Raw genomic sequence first — 26,570 nt, 5'->3', positions numbered from 1 at the left:
TATTGTGAGATCGCCAGGCAGGAACATGGCTTCCGTGGTCTCTTTTACGCACAACCTCAGCCAGCTCCACCGAACACAATCACTGCTAAATGTTTTTGTGTATTTATTCCTCACGGCTTTATACTCATTATCCCGGTATTTTGTCAAATGTGCATCTTGATCTGAAATAACCAATGTCTAGCCAGTAAGCTACATTTCGATTGTTTTGGTTATATGAATACTGGGACTGTATTTCTTACATTTTGGGAACACCCTAAGCATCATTGTAGAATTCTAAATATATTTCAGTATTTATTGACTTTGTGAGAAGATGAACCAACTATGTTATTTAAGTAGTGTTGTTTGTTTGAACACAATACATAATTCATAGTGTAATGCATTAAAAATCACAAATTGTTTGATTTAGCCCAGTCTGCACTGATTGGTTAGCTGGCCGGCTCTGTTGTGATTGGTCCACAAGGATGTAACTTTGGTTTGAGAAGTGGGGGGGACACAAAACAGGGGGTCCTTGTATTTTGTACAACTATATTAAATAGATGGACATATTTGTTTACATAGATGACCAAACCGTTTGAGACCCACTGAGATAACTTAGACTAAAGTTTACAATCTAATCACTCAGGAGTCCTTTACCTCACCTAAGCTGACGTTATCTCTCTCAGTCCGACAGGAGAGGACTCTCCCTCTCCTTATTGTTGAAACAGCTTCTAATCTCCGTTAGCTCCGAGCTAGCACCAGAGTCTAACAACAACCCCCGTAACTGGTGTGCTCTCTCTCGCTCTCTCTCTCTCTCTCTCTCTCTCTCTCTCTCTCTCTCTCTCTCTCTCTCTCTCTCTCTCTCTCTCTCTCTCTCTCTCTCTCTCTCTCTCTCTCTCTCTCTCTCTCTCTTTCTTGCTCTCTCTTGCTCGCACACTCACACAAAATACGCTCGTGCCACACACACACAGACGCTGTGTGCTCCTCCGTGACCGCTTGCGTACAAAATAAATAATAAACATATTTGGAAAGTGGGGGGGACACAAACGGGATTTTGAAACTGTCCCCAGTGGAAATTACGCCCATGGGTCCACAGTTTAGAGATGTCCCGCCCCTTAGCCTATCACGTACAATGTGTTGGTGCGCTAACCAATGGAAGCACGAGTGTTACATTGTGACATCACTTTGTTCCAGAAGTAAACAAAGGAGTCCAATGGAGGCTTTTCAAGCAGGGGGGGCGGTGTGTGGAGCGAACACCGGGATTGTAGCCTTTGCAGACCATTTACCTGCACTAAAACCTATATAACAACACACTACAGAAAAGGAAAACCCCAAAAGCAGAATAGGGCCTCTTTAAGTAAAGGGTGTGTACTTCTTCTAACTCCCATATTGTAATATACATGTGTGTATTTGTATTGTGTGTGTTCTACCAGGACTGGATCATTTGTGTGTCAGGCGTTATGAGGCAGGGTTCAGTGGTCAGAGAGTTGTGAGGTTGGTGTTGTGATTCCAACATGGAGGCGAAGAAGGATGCTTCCTCCAGCCCCGCCTGCTACAGGAGCACCGTCATCGCCTTCCTCCTCTTCTTCCTCCTCATCGGGGTGTTTGTAGGCCTGTTCATTGGTGAGTCGTTTGATGGATCCTCTCATAACCAGAGGTGGACAAAGCATTCAGATTCACACTAAACCTGTCTATTTGGCATAAAATGTCTCAATCTGTAGGTTTGCTTTTTTCAATGAGGAAGCAAATTCTCTTGCTTTGAGAATCACTAAATTAGACTTTTCTATGATAAGCTATTTCTAAACTTCAGAATTGTGTTTATTACCAAGTAAGTTTACGCATACGAGGAATTTGTTTTGGTGTAAATGGTGCATACAAAGACAGACAGCTACAGTACAGTACGTACAGTCAAATAGAAAAATACTATATCCAAGGAGAGAGTCATAATATCTTACTTAATTTTATTTAAAAAAATAACTTTATTTTCATTTTTCTTAACACATACGGTTGTCCATTTTATTTAACAACAGATAAAACACAGACAATACAGGTAGACAAATACAGCGGTAAAACACAAATAAAATGGCACATTAGCCAGTCAATATCCAAAATAAAAGAAACTATTAAAAATCATTAAACATTACATTACATTACATTACATGTTACTTGTTAGACGCTTTTATCCAAAGCGACTTACATACTCAATACTGTGGGCAATCCCCACAGGAGCAATTTGGGGTGAAGTGTCTCAGGGACACAACGACATGCTGACTGCAGTGGGGTTTGAACCTGTGACCCCCTGAACCGAACACCAACACACAACCCACCAACACACAACCCACAAACGACTTCAATTTTGGGATATACGAGCACTCACATCTACCAATGATTTCTTGTTCTCTGTCCTTTAAGATGGACTTGAATATATATACTTGAATATACATATGGTTGAAATCACAGCACAAAAAACTAAACAAAACATAACATCTTACTTATGATGTGAAGGATTGATTGTTTCCTCTTGCAGGCTACATGGTGCAGGAGCAGCATTACTTCATGGAGACAGTGGAGCTGAAGGGTCTGAAGTACAACCAGTCTCTGCAGGACGAGAACTCTGCGTTCTCCATCGTTCTGACCTCAGTCTTAAAGTCAAAGGTCAGTGCAACCTGTCACCTCGTCTAGAGCCCACACGTGCATTTAAAACTGTTGTTAATCGTACTTTTTTACTTTCTTCCAGATTAGAAATGTCTTCTCTGCCTCGTCCATATCAAATCACTACGTTGATTGGAGTATTGTTGCCTATGGGTGAGTGAGAGCTGAGCTATGGTAGGAAACATTAAAGTGGAAATAGTTTTTTGATTTAATGATGTATTAGTAGTTGTAGATTAATGACATAATCTACATTTCGAGGGCTTTCTGTCGGCTTCCAGGTCTCCCTTTTAAGCTCAAGACATAAACATACGTACGACACACTTATCCTACTACTTGATAAAACACCAGAAGAAATGAAAAATAATTATTCTTACCTGTACCTCGTCATAAAAGAAGCAATGATCAAACACTTTACAATAAATTGGTTAAAAGTTAATAACTTAATAAACTCGAAATGGAAAGGTTTTGTAAAATGAATGAAAATAGATAGAAAATAAATAACCATGAAATTAGAATTAATGATGTATCCATTATTAGATTAGATTCAACTTTATAGTAAATGTATTGGAATAACAAAATGTACTTAGCATCAGATCAGAAGTTACCAAAAAGAAGCAGTGCATTGTAATGTATAGGTATAATGTACGAATATAAATATGACAGATATAAAAAAGCAAAACTAGATACAGTATGAACTATTGATGGGTATAAAAACACTATGAACAGTATTTTGAAAACACAAGGTAGGTAGTAGTAGAAATGTATACAGTGTAAAAACGTCATACTTTGAAATATTGTTCATCAGTTTTGTTTTCTATATCTCTTTCTCTCTTTGTTTCTCTTTTCTGATGTATTTTAGTTTTCACCGTGTTTCATTTCGTAATGTATGCCCATATCATGTCTTAAAAGGCTAATTGTTATCTGGTTAAACAAACAACTGCGTCTGTGTCTCTGCAGCAGAGATGACAAAAGTACACACATCCTTTACTCAAGTAGAAGTACAGATACTCGTGTTTAAAAATACTCTGGTGAAAGTAGAAGTACTTACTAAACTTCTTTACTCAAGTAAAAGTAAAGAGGGCTTTGAAATGTACTTCAGTAAAAAGTACCCATAACTAGCAGCTGTTTTAAAGAGTACCTGACCTCCCTTTATATTAATAGAACAATAATGTCATTGTTAGCTAATGAATGTTTCCATGCTGAACAACGGCAACATGACAACGTTTTCATTGGTCCCTCTTCTTTAGAGAAGACCAGGAAATGATGGATACACGGATCGTGTTCAAATCAATAGGCACGCAATGACTCTAAATAATAATGATCACGCCACCAAACACACATTCAAACTAAAGGAACCAGCCTGTTTGGGAAATGTAAGAAGTAGAAAGTACAGGTATTTGGGTTCAACATGTAAGAAGTAGAAAGTACAGGTATTTGGGTTCAAAATGTAAGAAGTAGAAAGTTCAGGTATTTGTGTTCAACATGTAAGAAGTAGAAAGTTCAGGTATTTGTGTTCAAAATGTAAGAAGTAGAAAGTTCAGGTATTTGGGTTCAACATGTAAGAAGTAGAAAGTTCAGGTATTTGTGTTCAACATGTAAGAAGTAGAAAGTTCAGGTATTTGTGTTCAACATGTAAGAAGTAGAAAGTTCAGGTATTTGTGTTCAACATGTAAGAAGTAGAAAGTACAGGTATTTGTGTTCAACATGTAAGAAGTAGAAAGTTCAGGTATTTGTGTTCAAAATGTAAGAAGTAGAAAGTTCAGGTATTTGTGTTCAAAATGTAAGAAGTAGAAAGTACAGGTATTTGTGTTCAAAATGTAAGAAGTAAAAAGTCGTGGAGTAAAGTACTGATACCAGAAAGATGTGCTTAAGTACAGTAACAAAGTATTTGTACTCCACTACTCCCCACCATGCTCTGCAGTAACATTAACGAGGACGTGATGGCGACCTTCCGGCTGGCCTTCAGGGTCTCCAAAGTTCAGCAGTACTCCGACGGCTTTGTCCAGGACCTGCTGAGAGCTGGCCTGGGATCAGTGATGCACGGCCAACCTCTGGAGGTGCCGGGGTTCGGAGAGATCCACTCTATCATCTTACTGGGTAATAAACCTGGACCGTCATCAGGTCACTGTGTCCTGCGTGTGGAAGAGACAAAAATAACCCACAGGATCTAATGTGTGTCTTTCTCCTTCTTCCCAGGAGCCAGTGGGAAGTCGTTCTATTCGATTGGAGATGAGATGAATGGTGAGTGAATATGTAGATGCATGTTAAAGCTACCTGAGCATATTTTATAGTGTTTTGAGTTGTGTTTTTAATATCATGGGGGATAGTAGGGAGGCGTGTGGTGCAGTGGTTTGTGCGTTGGTGTTCGGATCAGGTGGGCACAGGTTCAAACCCCACTGCAGTCAGCATGTCGTTGTGTCCCTGGGCAAGACACTTCACCCCAAATTGCTCCTGTGGGGATTGTCCACAGTATGGAGTATGTAAGTCGCTTTGGATAAAAGCGTCTAACAAATGACATGTAATGTATATGGGGCGGCTGTGGCTCAGTGTTTAGAGTGCTGGACTTTGAATCAGGGGGTAGCAAGTTCGAGTCCCACTGCAGTCAGCATGTCGTTGTGTCCCTGGGCAAGACACTTCACCCCAAATTGGTCCTGTGGGGATTGTCCTCAGTACTGAATGTATGTAAGTCGCTTTGGATAAAAGCGTCTAACAAATGACATGTAATGTAGTGTCACAGAGAAAAATGCTTTTCTGTCAAAAATATAGTTTAAAAAAAGCTCTTTTCTTTGGCTTTTATGCTTATGTAATATATAGTCGGGCTGGGAAATATATATATTGATATTGTGATATGAGACTGTATTTCCTTTTATGCTGAATAATGTAATATAGCAAGAGTAAGAACATGTATGTTTCAAAGTCAAACAACCCGGGACTCACATATTATCAAAAAACGAACGAAAGAGTTAAGAAAACATTGGAGATTAAGAAAAAGTAACAATGAGAGAGATCATTTGAAAGCATTTTGAGGAGTGGGGCTTGGCAAATTCAGAGTTGTGTTTATAAAATATCCTAGATTTAAAGTCTGCATTACAGGAAAGTAATTTTCTTTTGTGTTGTATTAATGGTCCACAGTTGTCCTATGTTCATCGTCACTCACCTATAAGGCACTTTGAACTGCACTCACCTGTATGAAAGCTGCTATAGGCTCTCTCTATGAAGACATGTTTCTGTGCCTCTGATCTTCTACATGTCTCTCTAACCCGTGCTCTGCAGCCAGGTGTCCTGACAACACGTTCGCCTGTGATAATGGAGAGTGTGTCACCAAGTTAAATCCAGAGTGTGACTTCACCCCCGACTGTGACGACGCATCTGATGAAGTCCGATGTGGTAAATCACTTCAAACTAATACTCTTCCAAAACAATGCACTGGCACTGATGGTCATATTGTTAATGTGACATACCTGTAACAAAAAACAGGCCATAAGACTGTTAAACACCTGAACTTTTGAAAGAACATCCATAACATTAATCTGTTTACAACTTATATATATTCCAATTACTTGTATATAGACTATTCTGCACTATTTCTACTATATTCTATTTTATTTTATTTACTTGCACTATTTTATCTGTTTTATTGTGTTGCGCTGTTGGAGGAGCCCGTGACCTCAGATGTTCATTGTCATAATCATAATCAACTCTCTATAATAAATCACCTCTGGCCGGAAGAGAACTGTCTGCTCCATAGCGTCTCTTAATAACTGGACTTAAAATCCCACTTTTTTACATTCATATTCTTTTTAATATTGAATAATCCATTCTTGCACAATAATATCCTGCATTATATTTGTTACTGGAAATTTGACGCTTTACAATGGGAGATAAAATAACAAAACAAAACAAATAATAATAATCACACAGATACACAGGTTGAAAAACAGGTTACTGGGTACTGCATTTTAGCTGGGCCGAAGACCTGAGTGAACAGATGGTGTTTGAGTTTTTGTTTGAAAGTGTCCAGGGAGTCGGCATTCCTGATAGCAGAGGGGAGAGAAGGTGGATGAGGGTGGGGGTGATGTGTTGCCAGGGCTTAGTGCGGGTGAGGAGCCTGGCTGCAGAGTTCTGGACGTACTGGAGCCTGTCCAGGGCTTTGCTGGTGACCCCGAACAGAACTCCATTGCAGTAGTCCAGGCGAGAGGAGATGAAATAAAGTATCTATCTATCTATCTATCTATCTATCTATCTATCTATCTATCTATCTATCTATCTATCGATCGATCGATCGATCTATCTATCTATCTATCTATCTATCTATCTATCTATCTATCTATCTAACTATCTATCTATCCAACTATCTATCTATCTATCTATCTATCTATCTATCTATCTATCTATCTATCTAACGATCGATCGATCGATCGATCTATCTATCTATCTATCTATCTATCTATCTATCTATCTATCTATCTACCTATCTATCTATCTATCTATCTATCTATCTATCTATCTATCTATCTATCTATCTATCTATCTATCTATCTATCTATCTATCACTACATCTGTAGCTATGTACAAATGACAATAAAAGCCTTGAAATCTTGAAATCTTGAAATCTTGACTTCTTGACTTCTTGACTTCTTGACTTCTTGACTTCTTGACTTCTTGACTTCCTCCTCAGCCTGTGGTACTCGTCCGGCGATGGGCAGTCGGGTGGTGGGGGGGGAGGACGCCCGGCACGGGGAGCTGCCCTGGCAGGTGAGTCTGCGGCTGCACGGACGCCACACCTGTGGAGCCTCCATCATCAGCGAGCGCTGGCTGGTCAGCGCCGCCCACTGCTTCGAGAGGTAGGCCGTGTGCACAAATCACTGAGGAGAAAATATCTGTCTAGCTAGGACACTTTCCACGATGGCATTTTTAATAAATAACGTGAAAAACTGATTGTGCTATTGAGTTACTTGCATGTAAATTATGTATTTTATGTGTAATGCTCCAAAGAAATAGGGGACAGCATTTCCACGCCATACTGGGACCATACAGTCTACGTTTACAGTCATCAGTTATTAAAACAATTGTCACTATTAATTTACAGCAAGGAGCAAATAAGCCAAATGAAACTAAACTGTGTTATCCAATCATCTTCACGTGTGGTTCAAGCCCATGGTTTTAAGTTTAAGTTTTTGGTTTAACAGTGCCACTAACCTCAGGATGATGTAGTTTGTAGACCAAAAATTAAAACAAATAAAAACAACTAAAAATGTAATTTAAATAAAATAACAATAGAAATTAATTAAAATAAATGTAACTTCCATTGACCATATCTTACAGATTGGACCTTCTTAAATCTCCTCATCTCTTTCTCTCTGTCTCCAGGGACGACGACCCCTCAGAGTGGACGGCCCTCGTCGGAGCGCGACTCGTGAACGGAGAAGAGTCCGAGTCCAAGATCATCAACATCAAGTCTCTGGTGGTGTCTCCGAACTACAACCTGATGACCACGGACAGCGACGTGACGGTGCTGGAGCTGGAGACCCCCCTCACCTTCAGCTCCTACGTGCAGCCCGTCTGTCTGCCCTCCCTGTCTCACGTGTTCTCCCCCGGGCAGAGCTGCATGGTGTCCGGCTGGGGGGCCCTGCACATGTACACCCGTGAGTCTGGCTTTAATTCATCTAACCTTTATTGACCAGTAATTGCTGCATGTCATCACATTTCTCTCCACATGTCCCAATCCTAACCTATACTATCATTAGAGTCAAATCTAAATACTGATTCTGATTTGATCTCAACTGGAATTGGGATAAAATATATGTTGTGATTATCTGTCCAAGAAAGCAGTCATATGTCATACCTGCAGGAATTCATCCATCACATTTAGAGTGAAAAGGAACTCTTTCTGAAATGTTTGGTACCAAATATTACGAAATCAATACATATTTTGTGATAGACTGTTTTAGCTGTCGTGTGAGTTTTTGTTCCTTGAGGTTAAAAAATAAGAATTATACAAAAATGTTTTGGATTAGGTGCTTCAATCTACTACAATTTTTTATAACTATTAGGCTTTAAAATGTCAGAAAATAAAGAATTGTGTCCATTCCAGTTTGTCCAGTCCAAGACAATGTCTTTTAATATCTAAAATCCTAATATTGTCTGTTTATTGTGATATAAAACAGCGAAAGGAAGGAAATCTTCATATTTAAGAGGCTAAAAATGACCAACAATACATTTGTACAGCTCTAATGCGAATACTAAAACTAAGCAAGGCATTCAATGGAGAGAAAATGAATGGAGACTGCATTCTGGAATAAATCGGAGTTATTCCCAGGTTCCTCCAACATACAGAAAACTTCAAAAAGAAACAAAATTGTGCATAAGACATAATAATGCATGTTATTATAATCAGTACGAGTAATTGTATATGTCGTGTCTCTTCTGTATTTTAGTGGAGGCTCCTCCCGTGCTGCAGAAGGCGGTGGTGAAGATCATCGACTCCAAAGTGTGCAATAAGTCTGCGGTGTACAGAGGAGCAGTGTCTCAGAACATGATGTGCGCCGGCTTCCTGCAGGGCAAGGTGGACTCCTGTCAGGTCAGTGCTGCTCCACCTGGATCGCGTGATGAAGAGATATCATCTTTCATCCTCTGACAATGCTTTCTTACCTCAGGGCAGAGTGTGTTTACGTACACTGATGATTTTTAAAGTATAAGTAGGACAAACACTGTGTATTTACACTGGTCCTGTCCTAGAAATAGAGAACTGTAGGCTGTCATTTTATTTTAGCACAACAATATGAGTGCTGTTAATAAAACAGTGAGAAAACATGACGTCCTTCACCAGTAAAGGCTCAATCCAGCTCCCATGTGAACACGATACGGATTCAATTGTTAACATATTTTACGGGAAAACCAACCAAAGTATACAGAATTGGAAAAAATGACAATCTCTTTGAATTGTGTCTTTTTCTTTGTTGTTTGTTACTACAAATCTTTTGCTTTTCACAAATGTTGTCATGAACATCTCTTGATCGAGCCAGAAAGAGTTACCTTTACAGATTTGTGATATACATAATGATGTAGGTTCCTTGCAGTGACTAGGGTTTATATTTAAAACAAATCATATCTTCTGAACGCTTTGTGCTATTACAACCACACTTGGAAGAAAGTGGTACTAAGTACAAAAAAAACGACTAAGTCACTACTTCTGTTTTTCTTGCTAAACAACCTCCAGGCTGGGGACTTGAAACTGTCTTACTTGTTGGCAAGATGTCCAATACGTTTCAATAAGGTTCAATTTACTTATACTGTACATGAAACCCTGGAAATCAAATGTCTTCCATCAATCAACTCAAATAGAATCACTCAAAATGTATCAGAACCTTCGTAAAAACACATTTTTCACAGGACAACAGTTTCACATTGGAAAATCACAGATATGTTGTGTTTCCCCCCACAGGGTGACTCTGGGGGGCCTCTGGTGTGTGAGGGGGCCCCGGGGCGGTTCTTCCTGGCTGGGGTGGTGAGTTGGGGAGTGGGCTGTGCTCTGATCAACCGGCCGGGGGTCTACTCTCGCATCACAAAGCTCCGCAACTGGATCCTGAGCCACACCGACCCCAGCCTGGTGCCTGACTTCCCTCAGTCTGTTCCCACTGTACCAGTGACTGTGACTGAGGGGGGCTTTAATCATCCAGCGGTACCCCGGACTGCCGCTGTGGAAGTGACCCCTGCACCAACACTCAATGGTAATGTCACACTGAAAGCAGCCTAATCTATTGGTCACATATCTCTGGGGAGATATTTCAAATATCTGTCTAGCTAGGACACTTTCCACGATGGCATTTTCCAGAAATAACTTGAAAAACGAATTGTGCTATAAAGTTACTTGCATGTAAATTATGTGTAATGGGCCAAATAAATGGGGGACAGCATTTCAACTCCACTACTGGGACCATACAGTCTAAGTTTACAGTCATCAGTTCGTAAAAATTGCCACTATTAACTAACAGCAAGGAGCAAATAAGCTAAATGAAACTAAACTTATCCAATCATCTTCACGTGTGGTTAGTTAACTATTGGTCACTCATTCATCAGTTACCAAGAGAAATGTGATGAAGTTAAATGATACTACTACTAACGCAATCAAAGTGAACATTAGCCACGTTTAGCTTAGCGGTGGTGACGAGATTTACGCCTCGAAAAAAAAAAGTGTTGTTAATTTACGGGAATATTTTGTTTTGATTCCAGGGGAAATTGGGTTTTGGGACGGTTTCTACATTTTAGAATGAAAAAAACAAAAAATGTAATAAAAATTAAGTTAAAACAAATATGAAAACAAATAGAAACAACTAAAAATGTAATTAAAATAAAATAACAATAGAAAATAACTTCAAAAATGATCATAACCTTTTTCCAGCCACAGAGTTTGTTTTCTGGACATTTTCGAATCTCATTTGTGTTTAGTGGAGGGAACCAGTACGATGCTAACTTCCTGATTAGCCTACCAAATGTTGTCATTCCTGCAGCACTCATTACTTTTTGAAGTGTAAATCTCAGGCTTTATGATCTGTCCATCACGTGTTGCAGTCATGAACTGCAGTGGAAACTTCCAGTGCAGCGCCACCGCCTGCATCGGCAAGGTCAACGCGGAGTGTGACGGCGTCTCAGACTGCGCTAACGAGGCGGACGAGAGAAACTGTGGTAAGGAGTTCATTTTATAGAAGAAAGCTAATGAAGCTGGACATGGGTATAGCAGGAAGCCCACACATCCTCCGTTATAAACCAATAACCCACCTGTGTTCAATGTAACTTAGCCAATTAAAAAGAAATGAAACGGTTACAACGTTTTGGCTTATCTGAAAATAATATATTGCAGGATTCAGAAGTCTGTATCTGCATGGTTGATTGCATGTTCTCTAAGTTGCATTGGATGAAAGGTTCAGTTAATGAAATGTAATGTAATGAGTGTTTTTGTTTCAGACTGCGGCCTACGTCCTGCGTTGGGCTCCCAAAGGATTGTGGGAGGAGTGACAGCTCGTAGGGGGGAGTGGCCGTGGATCGGCAGCCTGCAGTACAAGAGACTGCACCGCTGTGGCGCCACTCTCATTCACAACAAATGGTTAATCACTGCGGCACACTGCTTCAAAAGGTACTGCTAAACGTAGAATAGCCCACAAAAGTATTGGTTTTTATGGAAAACATGTCTACCATAGAGTGTTGCAGGAACGACTCCTAAAACCCGGAAGTGAGTTAGCATTTTACCACTTCCGGTTCCCTCGTCTCAGAGTCTGAGTGTTTTTGGAAAACAGCTGGAAATAAGGTCTGTGGTTGACACAAATTGAAGAGACGCATCACGTTTTGTTCTACGACATTAAATCCATCAGCAGTGACCCCACTGGTGATTTCTGAAGAGTTTACGTGTCTGAAAAACGATGGTTGTTAACAAGTGGCTGAATAGGACTACAGAAGTTGTCGAGGACGTTGTACGTCATTACGCCGAACACGTAAACACTCCCGCTAAATTTGTTTGCCCTGTTCTGCTTGAAAGCAAGTACCTGCCTCCTGCAAACTGTTCAAACAAACGCTTCAACTCGTACCATTTTGTATATGTATTATTGAATATGGATCTTAAGTTGCCGTGACGTTGAAGTCGTGCGACCCTGCTGTACTTGACTGTAGTTCGTTTATAGCATAACGTTAGCATTTTGCTTCTGGCGATTAGATTTATGATTCATTATAAAAGTAGGGTAGACATGTGGATATTATCCGGCTGAACAAAACGTGCATTTATCAAACAGGTTCGTTTTCCACAGATCTTATTTTTTACAATATTCCAAAATCCTATGGAGAAATCCTGTTGCTTTTTTGTCGAGCAGCTTACTTCCGGGTCGGCCTACACAAATACGTCATCACTGCACCGCTCTATTACATCCAGATACATACTGACTCTTTATCTTTCCCCTCCGCAGTGACGCCAGCCCCTCTAACTGGGCCGTGAGTCTGGGGTCTGTGCTGCGCTCGGGGATCGGAGCGCTGGTGATCCCCATCCAGAGGGTCGTCATCCACCCGGCCTTCAACGGCTCCACCATGGACCACGACGTGGCTCTGTTGGAGCTGGTGGTCCCAGCCCCCATGTCCTACACCATCCAGTCCGCCTGCCTCCCCTCCCCCGTGCATCGCTTCCCCAAAGAGGCAGAGTGCTACGTCACAGGCTGGGGGTCCATGAGGGAGGGAGGTGAGAGAGTCAAAATCCAATAATTGTTATAGAAAGCATTTAATGATTGCATCAAAATGTTACATGCTACTGTACAAAAAACTGGAGAATCATCATTGTCAGGAGGGAATGTTAACAACGGAGCAAAAGCTGCCACATTATTTATGTAATAATGGTAAGACTTAAAGGTGGGGTAGGTAAGTTTGAGAAACCGGCTCGAGATACACTTTTTGTTATATTCCATGGAATGCTCTTAACATCCCGATAGCAATGAATATCTGAAGTGCTTTGACAAAAAATCCATAAAAAAATGTCCTCTGTGGAAGCCGTAGTACTGTAAAAAGCACGACCAATCATCTGAGCCGGCCCGGCTAAAATAACTGGATGGCCTACCTGCCTGTCAGCCTTCCATCTGTGCACAAACTTATCTCGTGCCCTCATTGGTCATGTACGCGTTCGTGTGTGTTGGAGGAGGGGCTCTGTGAGGAAGTGGCAGATTTTCTCAGGCTGTGTATTTTCAAATTCTAGCGATCTCGAGCTGGTTTCTCCAAAGTTACCTACCCTACCTTTAATAAAAGAGACTTGAGGCTAAAAACATTTTGTTAAATTATAATAAGGATGTTTTGTACTGAGGAACTCCCTTACAGCCTCATCATACCTATACAATACAATAAATGAAAACACAATCATTGTTCTGTTGAAACTATATTTATAAGGGAGGCTGTGGCTCAGTGGATAGTGCGCTGAACTTGGAATCAGGGAGTAGCAAGTTCGAGTCCCACTGCAGTCAGCATGTCGTTGTGTCCCTGAGACACTTCACCCCAAATTGCTCCTGTGGGGATTGCCCACAGTATTGAGTATGTAAGTCGCTTTGGATAAAAGCATCTAACAAGTAACATGTAATGTAATGTAATGTATAACTAACCCTTCAGAAACTGTGTTTTAACATACAGTAGATATGTTATATTAGAGGTAGATATATTCACTGTATTACTTACCATTGTAAAGCCTTGAGTTTGGCATATTGGCCATTGCTCTCTTGATTAACTGTTATGATCTGAAAACTCAGTGTGAAAGTCGTGAGGCCAAAGTTGGACAACACTGTGTTTTAGCGACCTGTCCATCACAAGGTAGCCATACCATAAAGAAATACCCACTTTATTGTCTATTTTATCAAAATAGACATCCTGTTGTATGGATAACAATGTAAAACTAACAACTAAGACCATAAACTCATCAGAAAAGTGTTTACTGATGTAAACAATCAAGTGAGATGTAGGGGCATTTTCCACATTGGCTTCACTTTTTAAACCCGGAGGTTTCCAGGTGTTATGATCAGATTTAAAGTATTTGTGAAAATGCATTTACCACTCATATAATCTTTATTTTTTTGCCAGGCTCGTTGACCAACATGCTGCAGAAGGCTGCAGTGAGCATCATCGAGCAGGCAGACTGCAAACAGTCGTACAGAGACGCTCTGACTCCTAACATGATGTGTGCCGGATACATGGAGGGAGGAAGGGACACATGCTGGGTGAGAAGGACTCTTTGATGTTTTCACTTGAAATAAGTACAACAATCTGCCAATAGAACAAATGAAAATGTGCTTGGTAAGATTTCTTGAAATAAGAAGGGATATTTAGATAAATCAGATCTTGTAATTAGCTGGGAGAACACATTTTGAACTATATTTCACCAGAACCAGAATTGTCTTCAATTCATGTGCAATGCCTTTTTTATATGCTGCTGTAACAAAACTGTCCAATTTGTGATCAATTAAGTATATCTAATCTAAAAAAGTGCTAAGAGGAAATTGAAAATAGGGTTATGGCTCCAATAAATATGTTTTTATAGTGGATTCTTAACCCTGTCAGAGCAAAAGTAAATGTTGCATATAACTTCTTAGATGTTCCTAGGAGTCATCAGCATATTTCTAATTCATAATTTGGAAATACGTGATGCATTTTATGTTTTGCACTTTCAGTACTTTTGCGGAGAGTAGACTATGTTCCCAAATAAAATACACAGCCCCCTTTCCCCTCGCTTTAATCTTCTCATGTAAGGAAACCCTCGTGCATTCCTGTCTCGGTCAAAGCACCTGGCATCCCAGCAGCGAGCCAAGTGACATTCTCTCTGAAGCTCACTCTTTTGCTTCCCTGCTCATCCTTAATTAATCATTTTATTCATCCTTACATGCCGGAGACCTCTGTGCATGGAGGTTATTTAAAGGGGACCTATCATGCAAAATGCACTTTTTGCATGATACACGCAGCGTCAGAAAATAAAACCCTCTCTCTTTTCCTCCGTACCCAAATCTCTAAAAACGGGGGTACAACGGAGCTGATCCAGATTTGCGTCCGATATGACGTAATATCGGAAATGTGGACCCACGGCACTATCAGAAAGTTGCTATCAGAAACAATGCCTGACGTGTTTTGGACGTAATATGGTCTTTGTTTACATTAGCATCGCTAACACTCAGAGCTAACCTGTACTGGAGAGAGTGTGTGTTTCTTAATGTCGAGGAGGCTTGCTTGGTAGCACATGTACCTCCGAGTGAGTTCCTTAATTAAGAAGCGAGGCAAGAATACCTCCTAGCCTCGGAAAATGAAGAAAGGAACAGGCTAGCAAGTGCGCCTTACATTTTCGGCCAAAGATTTGGGAAATTGTTCCGTGCGCAAAGCATTGTGGGGATTTTAAGACCGCGGAGTCTACACATGTGCAGCCTCGAAATTTCCCGCAACGAAGTACGCCGGCCTCGGTAGAATTCCAAATATGCAGGACATTGGAACAGTCCTTCGGCGGGACTCGATGACATAGTATCCTTGAAATAGTGGCTCTGGAGCAGCTTTCCTCGACATTGAGAAACACCCACAATGTGTAAAAAAACAGAAAATAAAAAAAAAGGATTTCAGCTCGATATTGTTTCAGAAATATATATATATCCTTTATATAAACCAGGTAAAAGAATAATAATCCTTGATGTGGTTTGGAACATGATATGGCATTTAATCACGGCAGAATTTAACTGTATCTACCGGTAGAATTCTGAGCAGGCATTAGGTCCCACTCTTTTTTTTTCAAGCTAAGGACCCAGAATCAGCGTTTCTCTAACAGGGCTGGAATAGAGGGATATGAGCGATGTCTAAAATGCATGATCTGTTTGGTATTTTGAGCAAAACACATCATAGACATGTTTTTATGTATTTGTGTATATCTGAGACCCATAATATATGCCTAAAAATAGCATGATAGGAGACCTTTAACACTCTTACTCTCTCCCGTTCTCCAGGGAGACTCTGGAGGCCCTCTGACCTGCCGGGAGCCGTCCGGTCGCTGGTTTGTTGCCGGAATCACCAGCTGGGGACATGGCTGTGGTCGAATTGGTTTCCCGGGGGTTTACACTCGTACGACGTCGGTCCGGAAATGGATTTCTACATACCTGCCTTTCTGAAGAAGGCGAAAAAAAAGGTGCTGAAAATATGACACGGATACAGAGGATTTTCCTACAATATCTCCTTAAAAGATGTACTGTATGAAGGACTAAAGTCATGCTAATAAGCCACTCATTGATAGTTTCCTCGGTGTTGACCCACGTGACCTTCTGGTGCTGTTTGTAATACTGTGCGGTCATCTGAACTGGGACTATCATCGTCTTTAAGGAGAACACTGAGTCGTGGCTTATGGACATTTTGCTAGCACATGCATTCAAAATATTTATTTCAGTTATTTATTATTTTTCTGATTGGTAAACTTGATTTTTATGGTGCATTTTTATTTTCATTTTGCGTGGGGTTCAGAATATATGTGGTTCAATTATGGGTTGCCTTTTTTTGTATATTCCCAGAAAACAAGACAAATATGTAAATGTAAGATTTGTGAGTGAAAGGTGGGTTTCTGGGAAAAATATATTTTGGAATTGGATTTGAAGTTTGTTTGGTAAATTCCTAGTTTATTTGTTGGTGTAGATACACTTGGATGCAAGAGAGGATTTGGGTTGATGAGATTTATTGATTACTTCTTGAAAATGGTTCCTTTTTCTCACAATCACACTGAAAGTAGCTGTAGTGGCTCTCTACATAAAGGAAGGAAGATTGTGGTTCCGAGACATCTGACAAGCCACACACACACACACACACACACACACTCCTGAAACAAGCCCACCTCTGTGGAGGGGGCAGATAGAGTGACAACTAGAAAACAGGTCAGACAAAACAGTTTTGTTCTCCAGGCGTACTTTGATATCCGTCTGTTTGGAGGCTTGTGAATGTCAGGTTCACGCTTGTGAAAACACCAAGTTGCTCTACAAGTCTTCCTTTTTCATTTTAAGTAGGTCTTTTAGAAAACAGGCATGTCAAGGAAAGCCTGGGGGGGTTATTATTGTCGTGCTGCTTGTTCTCCTGGCACAATTGTTTAGTCTCTCCGGGCATAAACACAATGAAATAATGGGCATACTGAGCACAGTTTTATGGAGCTATTGTGGCGATTGAAAGTCCTGTTTACAGTTATCATCATGTGCCCCAATTTTACAGACTCTTGCACACAAAGATTTAACCTCAATTGGAAGGCAGCAGGGTGTCAGTGTTTCCATTGAAGCCCCACTGTAGTTAAAACATGTTATTGTTAGGGATGTCCCGATCACCTTTTTTTGCTCCCGATCCGATTCCGATCATTTGATTTTGACAATCTGCCGATACCGATTTTTCCCGATCCGATCTTTATGCAATGCATTAAGAGGAAAAAAAAGGTAACAGATAACGGCTGGTCATCCAACGCGATGAATTCAGCTATCTTGGCTGTTATTTTGTTGGCCTTTTCACTGTTCTGGGGCAGTTTCTCTTTCCTTTTAAAAGTCTCTGAAAGTGTCGGTTGTTTCAGTGCCGTTACCTGAGTGGCCGCTGTGTACTCGTCGTGTTGTTGTTGGTGGTGTTTGTATTAGATTGGTCGTGTTGAACGTAGCTCTGTTCTTTCCACCACGCGGAACCTCCGCCTTGCAAACATTGCATCTGGCTGTTACACTGCCTTCGCTTTCAATTTTATAATACTTCCAAACTCCTGACATTTTCTCTGTCCCGACTCCCGAGTCACCAGCTGAACGTAGCCTCTCGTTAGCTTACTGCTACTATTAGACACTGCGCCCACTCTGTTGCCAGATTTGAGAGAAATAAGCAACCAGGTCTATGAAAACAAGCCCAAAAGAAGCAACACATACATGATGTTGTGTCATTTTAACCCAAAACTAAGGCCTCAGGATGACTTTAAGATGTGACCAGGTCATTTTTGTTTTGTAACATTAAATAAAATGTATAAAAATATTTTATAAAAAAAAAAAAAAATTCCGATCCCCGATTTTTTTCTCCCGATCCCCGATCACGTGAAAATCACGTGATCGGCTCCGATCCCCGATCACGTGATCGGATTGGGACATCCCTAGTTATTGTTGCTCCAAAAAGCCATCGTGCTGCTGTTGACTGATTTTAAAGGGTGCCAAAATCTAACTACAGCTGTAACAATTAGTCGACTACTTTAGTCTATCCAAAGGAAAATAACCGCCCAGAAACTTTGATAATTGTTCCTTTTTAATGCAAAAGTGGCAACAATTCTGTTTTACTGCCCTTCAAATATGGAGATTGTATCTTTACTGTGTACTGTCATAATATAGTAAATATATTTGGGTTTTAGACAAAACAAGACATATAAAAAAAAAAAAAAATGGATGGCACTTTTTCAATATTTTGACATTTTATAGACCAAGTGATTAATCTAGAAAAAAACAAAGTGTGAGTTTCAGCCCTGATTGCAAAACAGTACATTTATTTTATAATCTGCATACATTATTGGAACATATCCCAGCATGCACTGCTCGAGATATGGGGTACACTTGGACAGCGGTCAGACAATTACAGGTTTTACTTGGAGACACATTCACACTTATGTTCGCTCCAACGGGAAATGTAAAGGGTCCAATTCTTCAAAGTATGCAGGTGCATGTTTTAACAATGTATGTTTACTTATTAACCAGAGGATTAATTACTCATAACATAAAAACACATTTAATCAAACTTTATAACAGTTCCTCGGAGCAAAAGGAAAATGTCCATAGAGACTTTGTTATGGCTCGAGTCCACCGGCTTTGCTGCCTGTCTGTGAGGTATTATGATGATGATGATGATGATGAAGATGATGATGTTCTGCTGCAGCCACACACACACCTGTGAGTGTGCACAGCTGCAGCCTCCAGTGGACACACACCTGCTGCTCCTCACTGTGAACAGCGCAGGGAAGAAGGGACGGGTGCAGAGAGAGGCGTTCACATGCGAGCTCTTTCCTGCTGTAGTCTGGAGTTGTATGTTCGGGACACCGTGTTCCAGGCGTCCATATACCGGTCCATACACATGGCAATGCATTTCTGTGAGGACAAGAGCAGACACATTAAAAATAAATTGTGATCATTTTAAAAGAATGCAACAAACCATCCTCTTTTTTACAAATCATTCAGCTCAGTATTTCCTTGAAAAACAATTGGGTCTATAATGTTGTGCTGGGCAAACGTATCAGTACAACATCAATATCATGTTACAAGACTTTGTGTCGTCTTATATTTTGATATTGTATTCATTTCAAGGTATGAAGAGTTCATTACAGTAGAGAGATGTAATGTTCTGAATTGACTAACCCCTAGATTCCACCGGGTCCGTCTGTGCCGAGTTACGGCCGCGTTACGGCTGTGCCGCGGCGTTCGCAAAGATCGTGGACACTCTAGTCTAGTCAATGGGTGCTATTCCACCAGACGCGAGCTCCACTCAAAATAGGATGCAAGTCTATTTTCGACGCGACGCGAGGCGTTGCATAGCGCCGGGCAGGAAGTGGACCGGTCAGAGCATCCAGTCAATCCCCAAAATAAACTAATTTTGCAGACCCTATCCCTCCGTAGTCTTTCAAGTAGGAGGAGAAATGCCAGCGTTCGCCTCCGGTTTACAGGCACTGTGTAAATTATATATAGAATAATGATGATGATGAATGCATTTTTTTACCACTAAAATACAGCAACACATCTTTGATTCATGTCGTTTATAACTGGAATATTACAGTTATTATGAACTTTGTAAGTAGCCTGTCCAGGAAATATGCCCAAATCAACAAAAACTGCGAGCCGGCAGGCAAGACGCTCCGCTTCTGAAACGCTTCTGAAACGCGCCCGGTGGGGTATGACGCTGGAGGAGGTCGGACCAAAACCACGTCGCAGCCGTAATGCGGCGCAGACGGACCCGGTGGAATCTAGGGGTAAGACTATTCTAGCTCTTCTGTTATTTACCTTTAGGCATTGTATCCACATTACTAATGATTATTTATCATTTGTCTAATTTCTGTAAGCACCAATAGTCAATCCTACAATATCAATTTTTAAGAATATTAATACAGGCATTCTATAAACAAAATATATTTGTTGTTCTCCATATTCCCTAGCCCTACTATAATGTATTAGTTGACATATTACAAAATTACTTGTCTTGTCCGACCCACAGTCAAAAATCTGTGGATTCCTTTCACTATCATGAAAATGAAAGTAAAGCAGTGGATCCTGTTTTGAGATTATCAAAGCTGAGAGAAATGAATACTGGTTTCAGTCAATTCCTAGATATCTTTTATTGACATCTTAAAGCATTACACACCTGCTCAGAGTTGTCCAGCGAGCTCCCAGGTTTTCCTATGCACTTCTTGAAGCATTTGTCTGTCATTCTCTGAAACACAAACACATTGTTTATTATCATGTCTTACCAACAGATGACAGTTCCCATCATCTGTTGGTGGGTAGTTGACCTTCTGTAGGTGAAATGGTAAAATCCCTACACACATTTCTACTGTTTTAGGTCTTAGTCGACTTATTGTTTGTTTAGGTTTTAGTCTAGTTTTTTTAATGACTTATATTCCAAGAAACTCATCCTCAAAGTTTTGCTTTTGGAAAAGTCTTACAAATGTTTCGATTGAACAAAGTCATCGATAAGTCTACACAATGTAAAGTTTACTAGGAAATTATTTGGTCGAGGTCAGCCCTAGGTTAAAGAGATTAAAGGTTAAATGTTTTTGCACATTGATGTTACATTATGTCAAAGCAATTCCATTCATACTGCTGTTTCTATCAAGCTTACCTCATTAACATATACATTACAATATCTTCATGAAACGTTGTGACTTGACTCATAATGGTGCTCATAACACCCCAAATAAATGTATCTACATAACGTAACTCTACTAAGTGAAGTGTTAGCATGTTAGCTTAGCATGTTTCTCCATTGGTTTACCTGCAGCAGCTCCTGAGCGTTAGCCACCGCGATCTGCACTTTAACTTGCTCCATGATGGCCCCGGTGTCCACTTTCCCCCCCAGCCCCACCGGCAGAGAAGTCTGAACTGTAGCCTTCCATTTCTACCGTAAACGTTACCGAATACTGTAGCTTTATCGGTGTTTTTAGACACACGTGTGTACAGTTACCTTTAGGTTCGGCTAACGTTAGTTTTCAGTGCCCTTGACAGCGGCGGAAGTCTGCATACATCACTTCCGCATAAGGGGATTCCGATTTTGGGAAGTGTAGTTTTTTTGACAGCTGGTACGATTGAGGTACAGTTCTTAATATACATCCATGTTGGCCACGCGGTGGTGATATACTCTAATAATGGATAACACACTATTCAACTTTAATGAAAGGAATTTGGAGTCCTTTGTGTGTGCTACCAATACATGATATAGATTTTCTTTCCATATCATTCAATATTTTAATGCACACATTTTTTGATTATGAGATGTAATACGAAATCAAGCATCTGTTAGTTATCTGATAGTTCATCACTGATTGCAACGTTATATTATGTCACTGCATTGTAAATCAAAAATGTGAAGTATAGCAAATTAGGGGCCATTTTAGGACTGTCTGCCTTGACTCTTACGAAAAACAATTGTATTGTAATTATTAACAAACCAATATGTAATGCCAAAAGAAAGTTATTTGTTGTCATGTGCACAACAATTACAGAGAAGCAATCTGCAATGAATTCTCTGCAAAGACCCCAGGCTCTCTTCAACCATGTTATCAAAAATAAAAATAAATAAATTAGTGAACTTGAATGTATATGTTTATGCTGTGCAGTGATGAATAAACGCAAAATGTGTTAAATTATTTGTCTTGGCTGTTGTCTTGTGGGTGGATTTGTATTTACTTGTGAAACATCACAACAACCATTTATCTCATAGCCTACTTATCTTCCACAGCAGGCTTTATTGGAAAATAAATGCAAACATGAATAACATGCAACCAAACTGTATAATGTCAACCTTTTGATTCCCCTTTATCCATTGCATAATTGCAGAGATTCATTCATCATACCAATGTAGTTACTGTGACAACTTGTGTCAGCAAATAGATGAAGCATTACCCCAAACTATGTGGAAAGCAGGAGGCTGTAAGACGTAAATAGAAGGTCATAAGAAGCTCTGCATTGTTTGGCGTTGAGTCGGGGGCCCGAGGATGAACCCTTCTCCTTATGTTTCAGACGGGATGACCTCACTGAGAGGACCACCTGCCTCGAGTGAACAAATCTGTGGTACAGTGAGTCTGCAGGCAAACAATGGAGCGACGGTTACTGTCACTGTCAACCGACACTGTGTGACTGGCTTGATGCAACGCTGGGGGCATTGAGGAATAATTACGGGGGGTCTGATTAGTGGCGTGCCTGCCTCGCAGTAATTAATGACCGGTTACACACCCAAGCCCATGCAAAAACACACATACATTAATCCTTTGGGCTCAAAGCCATGAACTGTATGGGGGGTTGTGTTAAAGTGCAGCAAAATGAATTAACCCTAGATTACAATCATGAGTTCATTATTCTAATCTGCTTAAATTCTTAATCTCCTTAAGGCACACTTGTGTGTATGAAAGCATTTTGAACCCAGTCTGCAACAAGGGAGGCTTCAACGAGCGGCGGCAACAATGAGAATGTGAAGCACCATGAGTGTGTTTATGGTGTCAAACTTTGAGGTTACACAACGCTGCAGGTGATTACTCCAAGGCTTTCAAGTGTAAAAAAAGATGTGAGTGGCTTGAGATATAAGTAGGAGTCAAGTTTGAATCCCTAGGGAGGAACAAGAGACTCAACAGAAGCCATATAAGGACATGTGTTTACACCCTCATATTTTTTTCTTTAGGTATCCTATGACAACTAGTTTCTGGAGATCACAAGTTATTTATGGCATGAACTTGAAATAACAAATGTTGTTTAGCTGAGATAACAGGACAATGGTCATGGCTCAAAAAAAAATTTCATCCGGCGGTGACAGCGAGTTAAAACTTGGTATCACGAAAAAAAAATGTGGTAGACTGTGGTTTTACTTTTACTTAAAGGGGCCCTATTATGCTTTTATGGGTTTCTCTTTCTTGTAGTGTGTTATACAGTATAGGTTTTAGTGCATGTAAATGGTCTGCAAAGGCTAAAATCCCTTATCCCCCCTGCCCTGAAACGCCTCCATTGGACTCCTTTGTTTACTTCCTGAACATAGTTACACCTCTATGGAACACTAGTGCTTCTATTGGCTAACGCTCCAACACATTGTACGTGATAGGCTAAGGGGCGGGACATTTCTAGGCGGTTGACCAATCACAACAGAGCCGGCCAGCTAACCAATCAGACTGGGCTGAGTTTCCATATGGTGTTTTTGTATGGAGACAATGTTTTTCTTGAAAATAACAGGTGCAGTTTAACATATACTCTTTTCCATTAAAGTGTCCCAAGAAGGCAAAGAGCCAGCATGCACAACAACATGCCTCTGGACCTGGCACACCTAAATGGAGTCAAGCCATTATTAGTGGTTGTTAATTACACATGAAGGCATGTTGGGACATGTCCCAGCAAAGACTGGCACAGAAACAATGCTTAATTCTCCCATCGGCTCTGTATTTCTTGGAATTCTTATAGCCTTATTTATTTATTTTAAGTATAAGTTGATACTTGTTTTGTTCTGTTACAGAAATGAATAGAAAATGCAAGTGAAGTAAAAAGTACTCTGAGCCTTTAGTCAAATAAAAGAAGAATTACTATGGTCTTAAAATACTTCAATACAAGTAAAAGGTATACATTGACAAGTAGAAGTACAGGAGTATTATCAGAAACATGTACTTTAAGTTTCAAAAACAAAAGACGTGGCCCTTTTCACAGTATTAGGGTGTTTTAGAATATTATAATAATTGTTCTAATTACATTTGATTCCATGTTAAAGTTGAAGTTTGTCACTGTAGAGACCATTATCTTTTAAATAGTAAAATAGCAAACATTTATTTTGTAAATACTGGGTAGATAACAGCAGTGCATCATATCGTATGAGCATAAAATGAGTATTTAAATGTAAAAAGGAGATGGAGGGTAAAATAAATAGTGGAGTATTAAAGTACAATATTTGCCTCTAAAATATAATGCATTGGAAGTATATGTAGCAAAAAATTTGACACTTTCAACTACCTCAATAGTTGTACTTAAAGGTCCCATGTCATGGCCATTTCTACTGATCATAATTCCATTGTTGAGGTCTACTAGAATAGATTTACATTGTTCAATTTTCCAAACTCACATTGGTTTCTCATACAGCATCTCTGTATAGTATGTGTATTCACTCTCTGTCCTAAACGGCTTGTTGGAGCTCCTGCCCCCCCCTCCCTGTGAGCCCAGTGTGCTCTGATTGGTCGGGACGTTGCGAGCGGACAGGTTTCCGGGTCGGCGATACAGCGAGAACAAGCTAAACTCATCCTGAGCACACACAAACACTCACAGCCGAAGTAAAAACAATAAGTGTGGCTTGATATTGAGTAAGAAAAAGGTTTATAACGCTGTGAGAATGGGTCTGCGGAGAGCATTTCTCCGCCATCCCAACTCGTCCATTACCAGCATTCAGGGAGCTCTATGCAAGTCAATGGGGACTCCCTGTTAGTTAGCCAAGGGATCCTGGTGTGTGATGTGCTCCACGGATTGGTCCATTTGGGCCAATCCGGTCATTTGTTGTTGATTTGGGTGTTCACACGTCACAGAACCCAGGAAGCAAACAATGGAAAATGAGAAATCTCCAACCAAGCGTTCTGGGGCAGCATAGACAGATCTTTTCTGTGTTAGAGTTTTACTCCCTACAGGGTGTACTTTGAGGGTTTTTGACTCTGCAGACCGTTTACATGCAGAAAAACCTTCATAACACACAAGGGGACAGGTAATAACCGGAAAAGCATGACATGGGCCCTTTAAAATACAGTTATGAATAAATATACTTAATTTCATCAGTCAATATTGGGATTTGGGAAACACTAATCAACAGTTTTCAGCATCTAAAGTTCAAGTAAGGGAATGTGAAATGCTTAATATACTTTAAACCACCTTTTACTTACAGTATATACTTAATATTGACCACGTTTCATAACTTCTACCTGTATGTGCAGGCTGTCTCCGGCTGGCCCCATTCTCGTCCCGATAACTCACGAGTACTTAAATCCTTCAGAAAATGTGAGGAATTCAGCCGGAGAAACGATCTCATGGTCCTCAGAGGGACTTTACCCTGCCATCATAAGACTGCTGGTTATGTGGAGCTGGCAACATATGCCAAGCTGTGCCTGGTGCTAACTCAATGTGTCTTAGGTATTAATATCTGGGTAAACATAGTGTTGGTGGTCGTGATGTTAATCTAATTTTCTTTAATTCTAGCAACCAGGGGAAGTCTCTTATTCATCAAAAACTTGTAAACGGTGGATATTTTGTTGGCTGATTCCAGTCTTTTTAGATTCAGCATGTTTCAATTTGACTACTTTTAGGCCAACAGGATAAGGCTTCAGTATTTCTCCCTCAAAATGTAATTGATGGCCACATGGAGGTGGTATTTAGACCTTCATGTCTCGCAATAACATTTCATTACAGACAACATTACTCAACTATACAATACATTTTTAAAAAGTAGTTATTTTAAAATAATTCATACACATTTTTCTGGATTTCTGGCAAAAACAATGCTCCAAATTTCAATATAAAAATAAAGATAACAAATGTTAGGTACGAATGTTAATATTACTTTTTGAAACTGCTGCTTAATATTTCATAACAATAATAATAATAATAATGAAATATATATATATTTTTTAATATTGTCAATCATTTTTTTATTCTAATAAAGAGCAAGTGTCACCAAACCTAATTTCCTCTCAAGATAACACAAATATTCAGAATCAAATCTGGTTGTATTCATTGCTATCTCTCATTGCACTATATGCTGGTATTTTATTATTTTATAATCCTGTCTTTTTTATCACCTTGCATTACTTTTAGAAAATAAAATAGTTTTCTATCTGTGTTTTTAATTTTTGTTTTACTTTTATGTATGCACCACAACACCAAGTCAAATTCCTCGTAGCCTACATATAAACCTAACTGGTAATAAACCTGTTTCTGATTCTGATTTCTGATTCTGATAATGAATTTACAAAAATAAACTTTCCTTTCGTTTAATACTCGATGCAAACTTTCCTCTAAGTGAAAGTTTTAAACATCAGGCAGGTGAAGCACACAGAGACTGGTGTTCTTCATTGTTCAGTGCAATGCTATTCTCCAATGATGCAGTGCATTGACCCTGAAGTTGGACAGAGAATAAAGGGCTTCAGAATGATATCCCATTGGACGGTGAGGGGAAAGGGGGCGGGGCCAGTGGAAGGGGGGGAGGAGCCT

The 26,570-nt window shown here is 40.0% G+C and overlaps 2 protein-coding genes across 2 annotated transcripts; one reads left to right on the top strand and one right to left on the bottom strand.

Annotated features, from left to right (window-relative positions):
• Nucleotides 1-1,490: 1,490 nt before the first annotated feature.
• On the top strand, nucleotides 1,491-16,349 carry tmprss9 (transmembrane serine protease 9). Its single transcript, XM_034149712.1, has 15 exons — nucleotides 1,491-1,599; nucleotides 2,504-2,631; nucleotides 2,714-2,781; nucleotides 4,550-4,725; nucleotides 4,825-4,869; nucleotides 5,902-6,015; nucleotides 7,307-7,472; nucleotides 7,999-8,273; nucleotides 9,066-9,208; nucleotides 10,073-10,358; nucleotides 11,200-11,313; nucleotides 11,593-11,761; nucleotides 12,582-12,847; nucleotides 14,224-14,360; nucleotides 16,119-16,349. The coding sequence occupies exons 1-15, from the start codon at nucleotides 1,491-1,493 to the stop codon at nucleotides 16,278-16,280; spliced, it is 2,358 nt and encodes a 785-aa protein (XP_034005603.1). The 3' UTR covers nucleotides 16,281-16,349.
• A 2,218-nt stretch (nucleotides 16,350-18,567) lies between these two features.
• Nucleotides 18,568-21,390, bottom strand: timm13 (translocase of inner mitochondrial membrane 13 homolog (yeast)). The gene is given in 4 exon segments (XM_034149785.1): nucleotides 18,568-19,235; nucleotides 20,500-20,568; nucleotides 21,130-21,208; nucleotides 21,210-21,390. Coding segments are annotated over 4 exon segments (288 nt in total). The 5' UTR covers nucleotides 21,251-21,390; the 3' UTR covers nucleotides 18,568-19,136.
• Between the last annotated feature and the right edge of the window lie 5,180 nt (nucleotides 21,391-26,570).

This window comes from Trematomus bernacchii, unplaced genomic scaffold, assembly GCF_902827165.1.
Source record: "Trematomus bernacchii unplaced genomic scaffold, fTreBer1.1, whole genome shotgun sequence".
NCBI classification, from domain to species: domain Eukaryota; kingdom Metazoa; phylum Chordata; class Actinopteri; order Perciformes; family Nototheniidae; genus Trematomus; species Trematomus bernacchii.
Note: the sequence above shows the minus strand (reverse complement) of the source record. Positions and strands in the feature narration are given on the sequence as shown.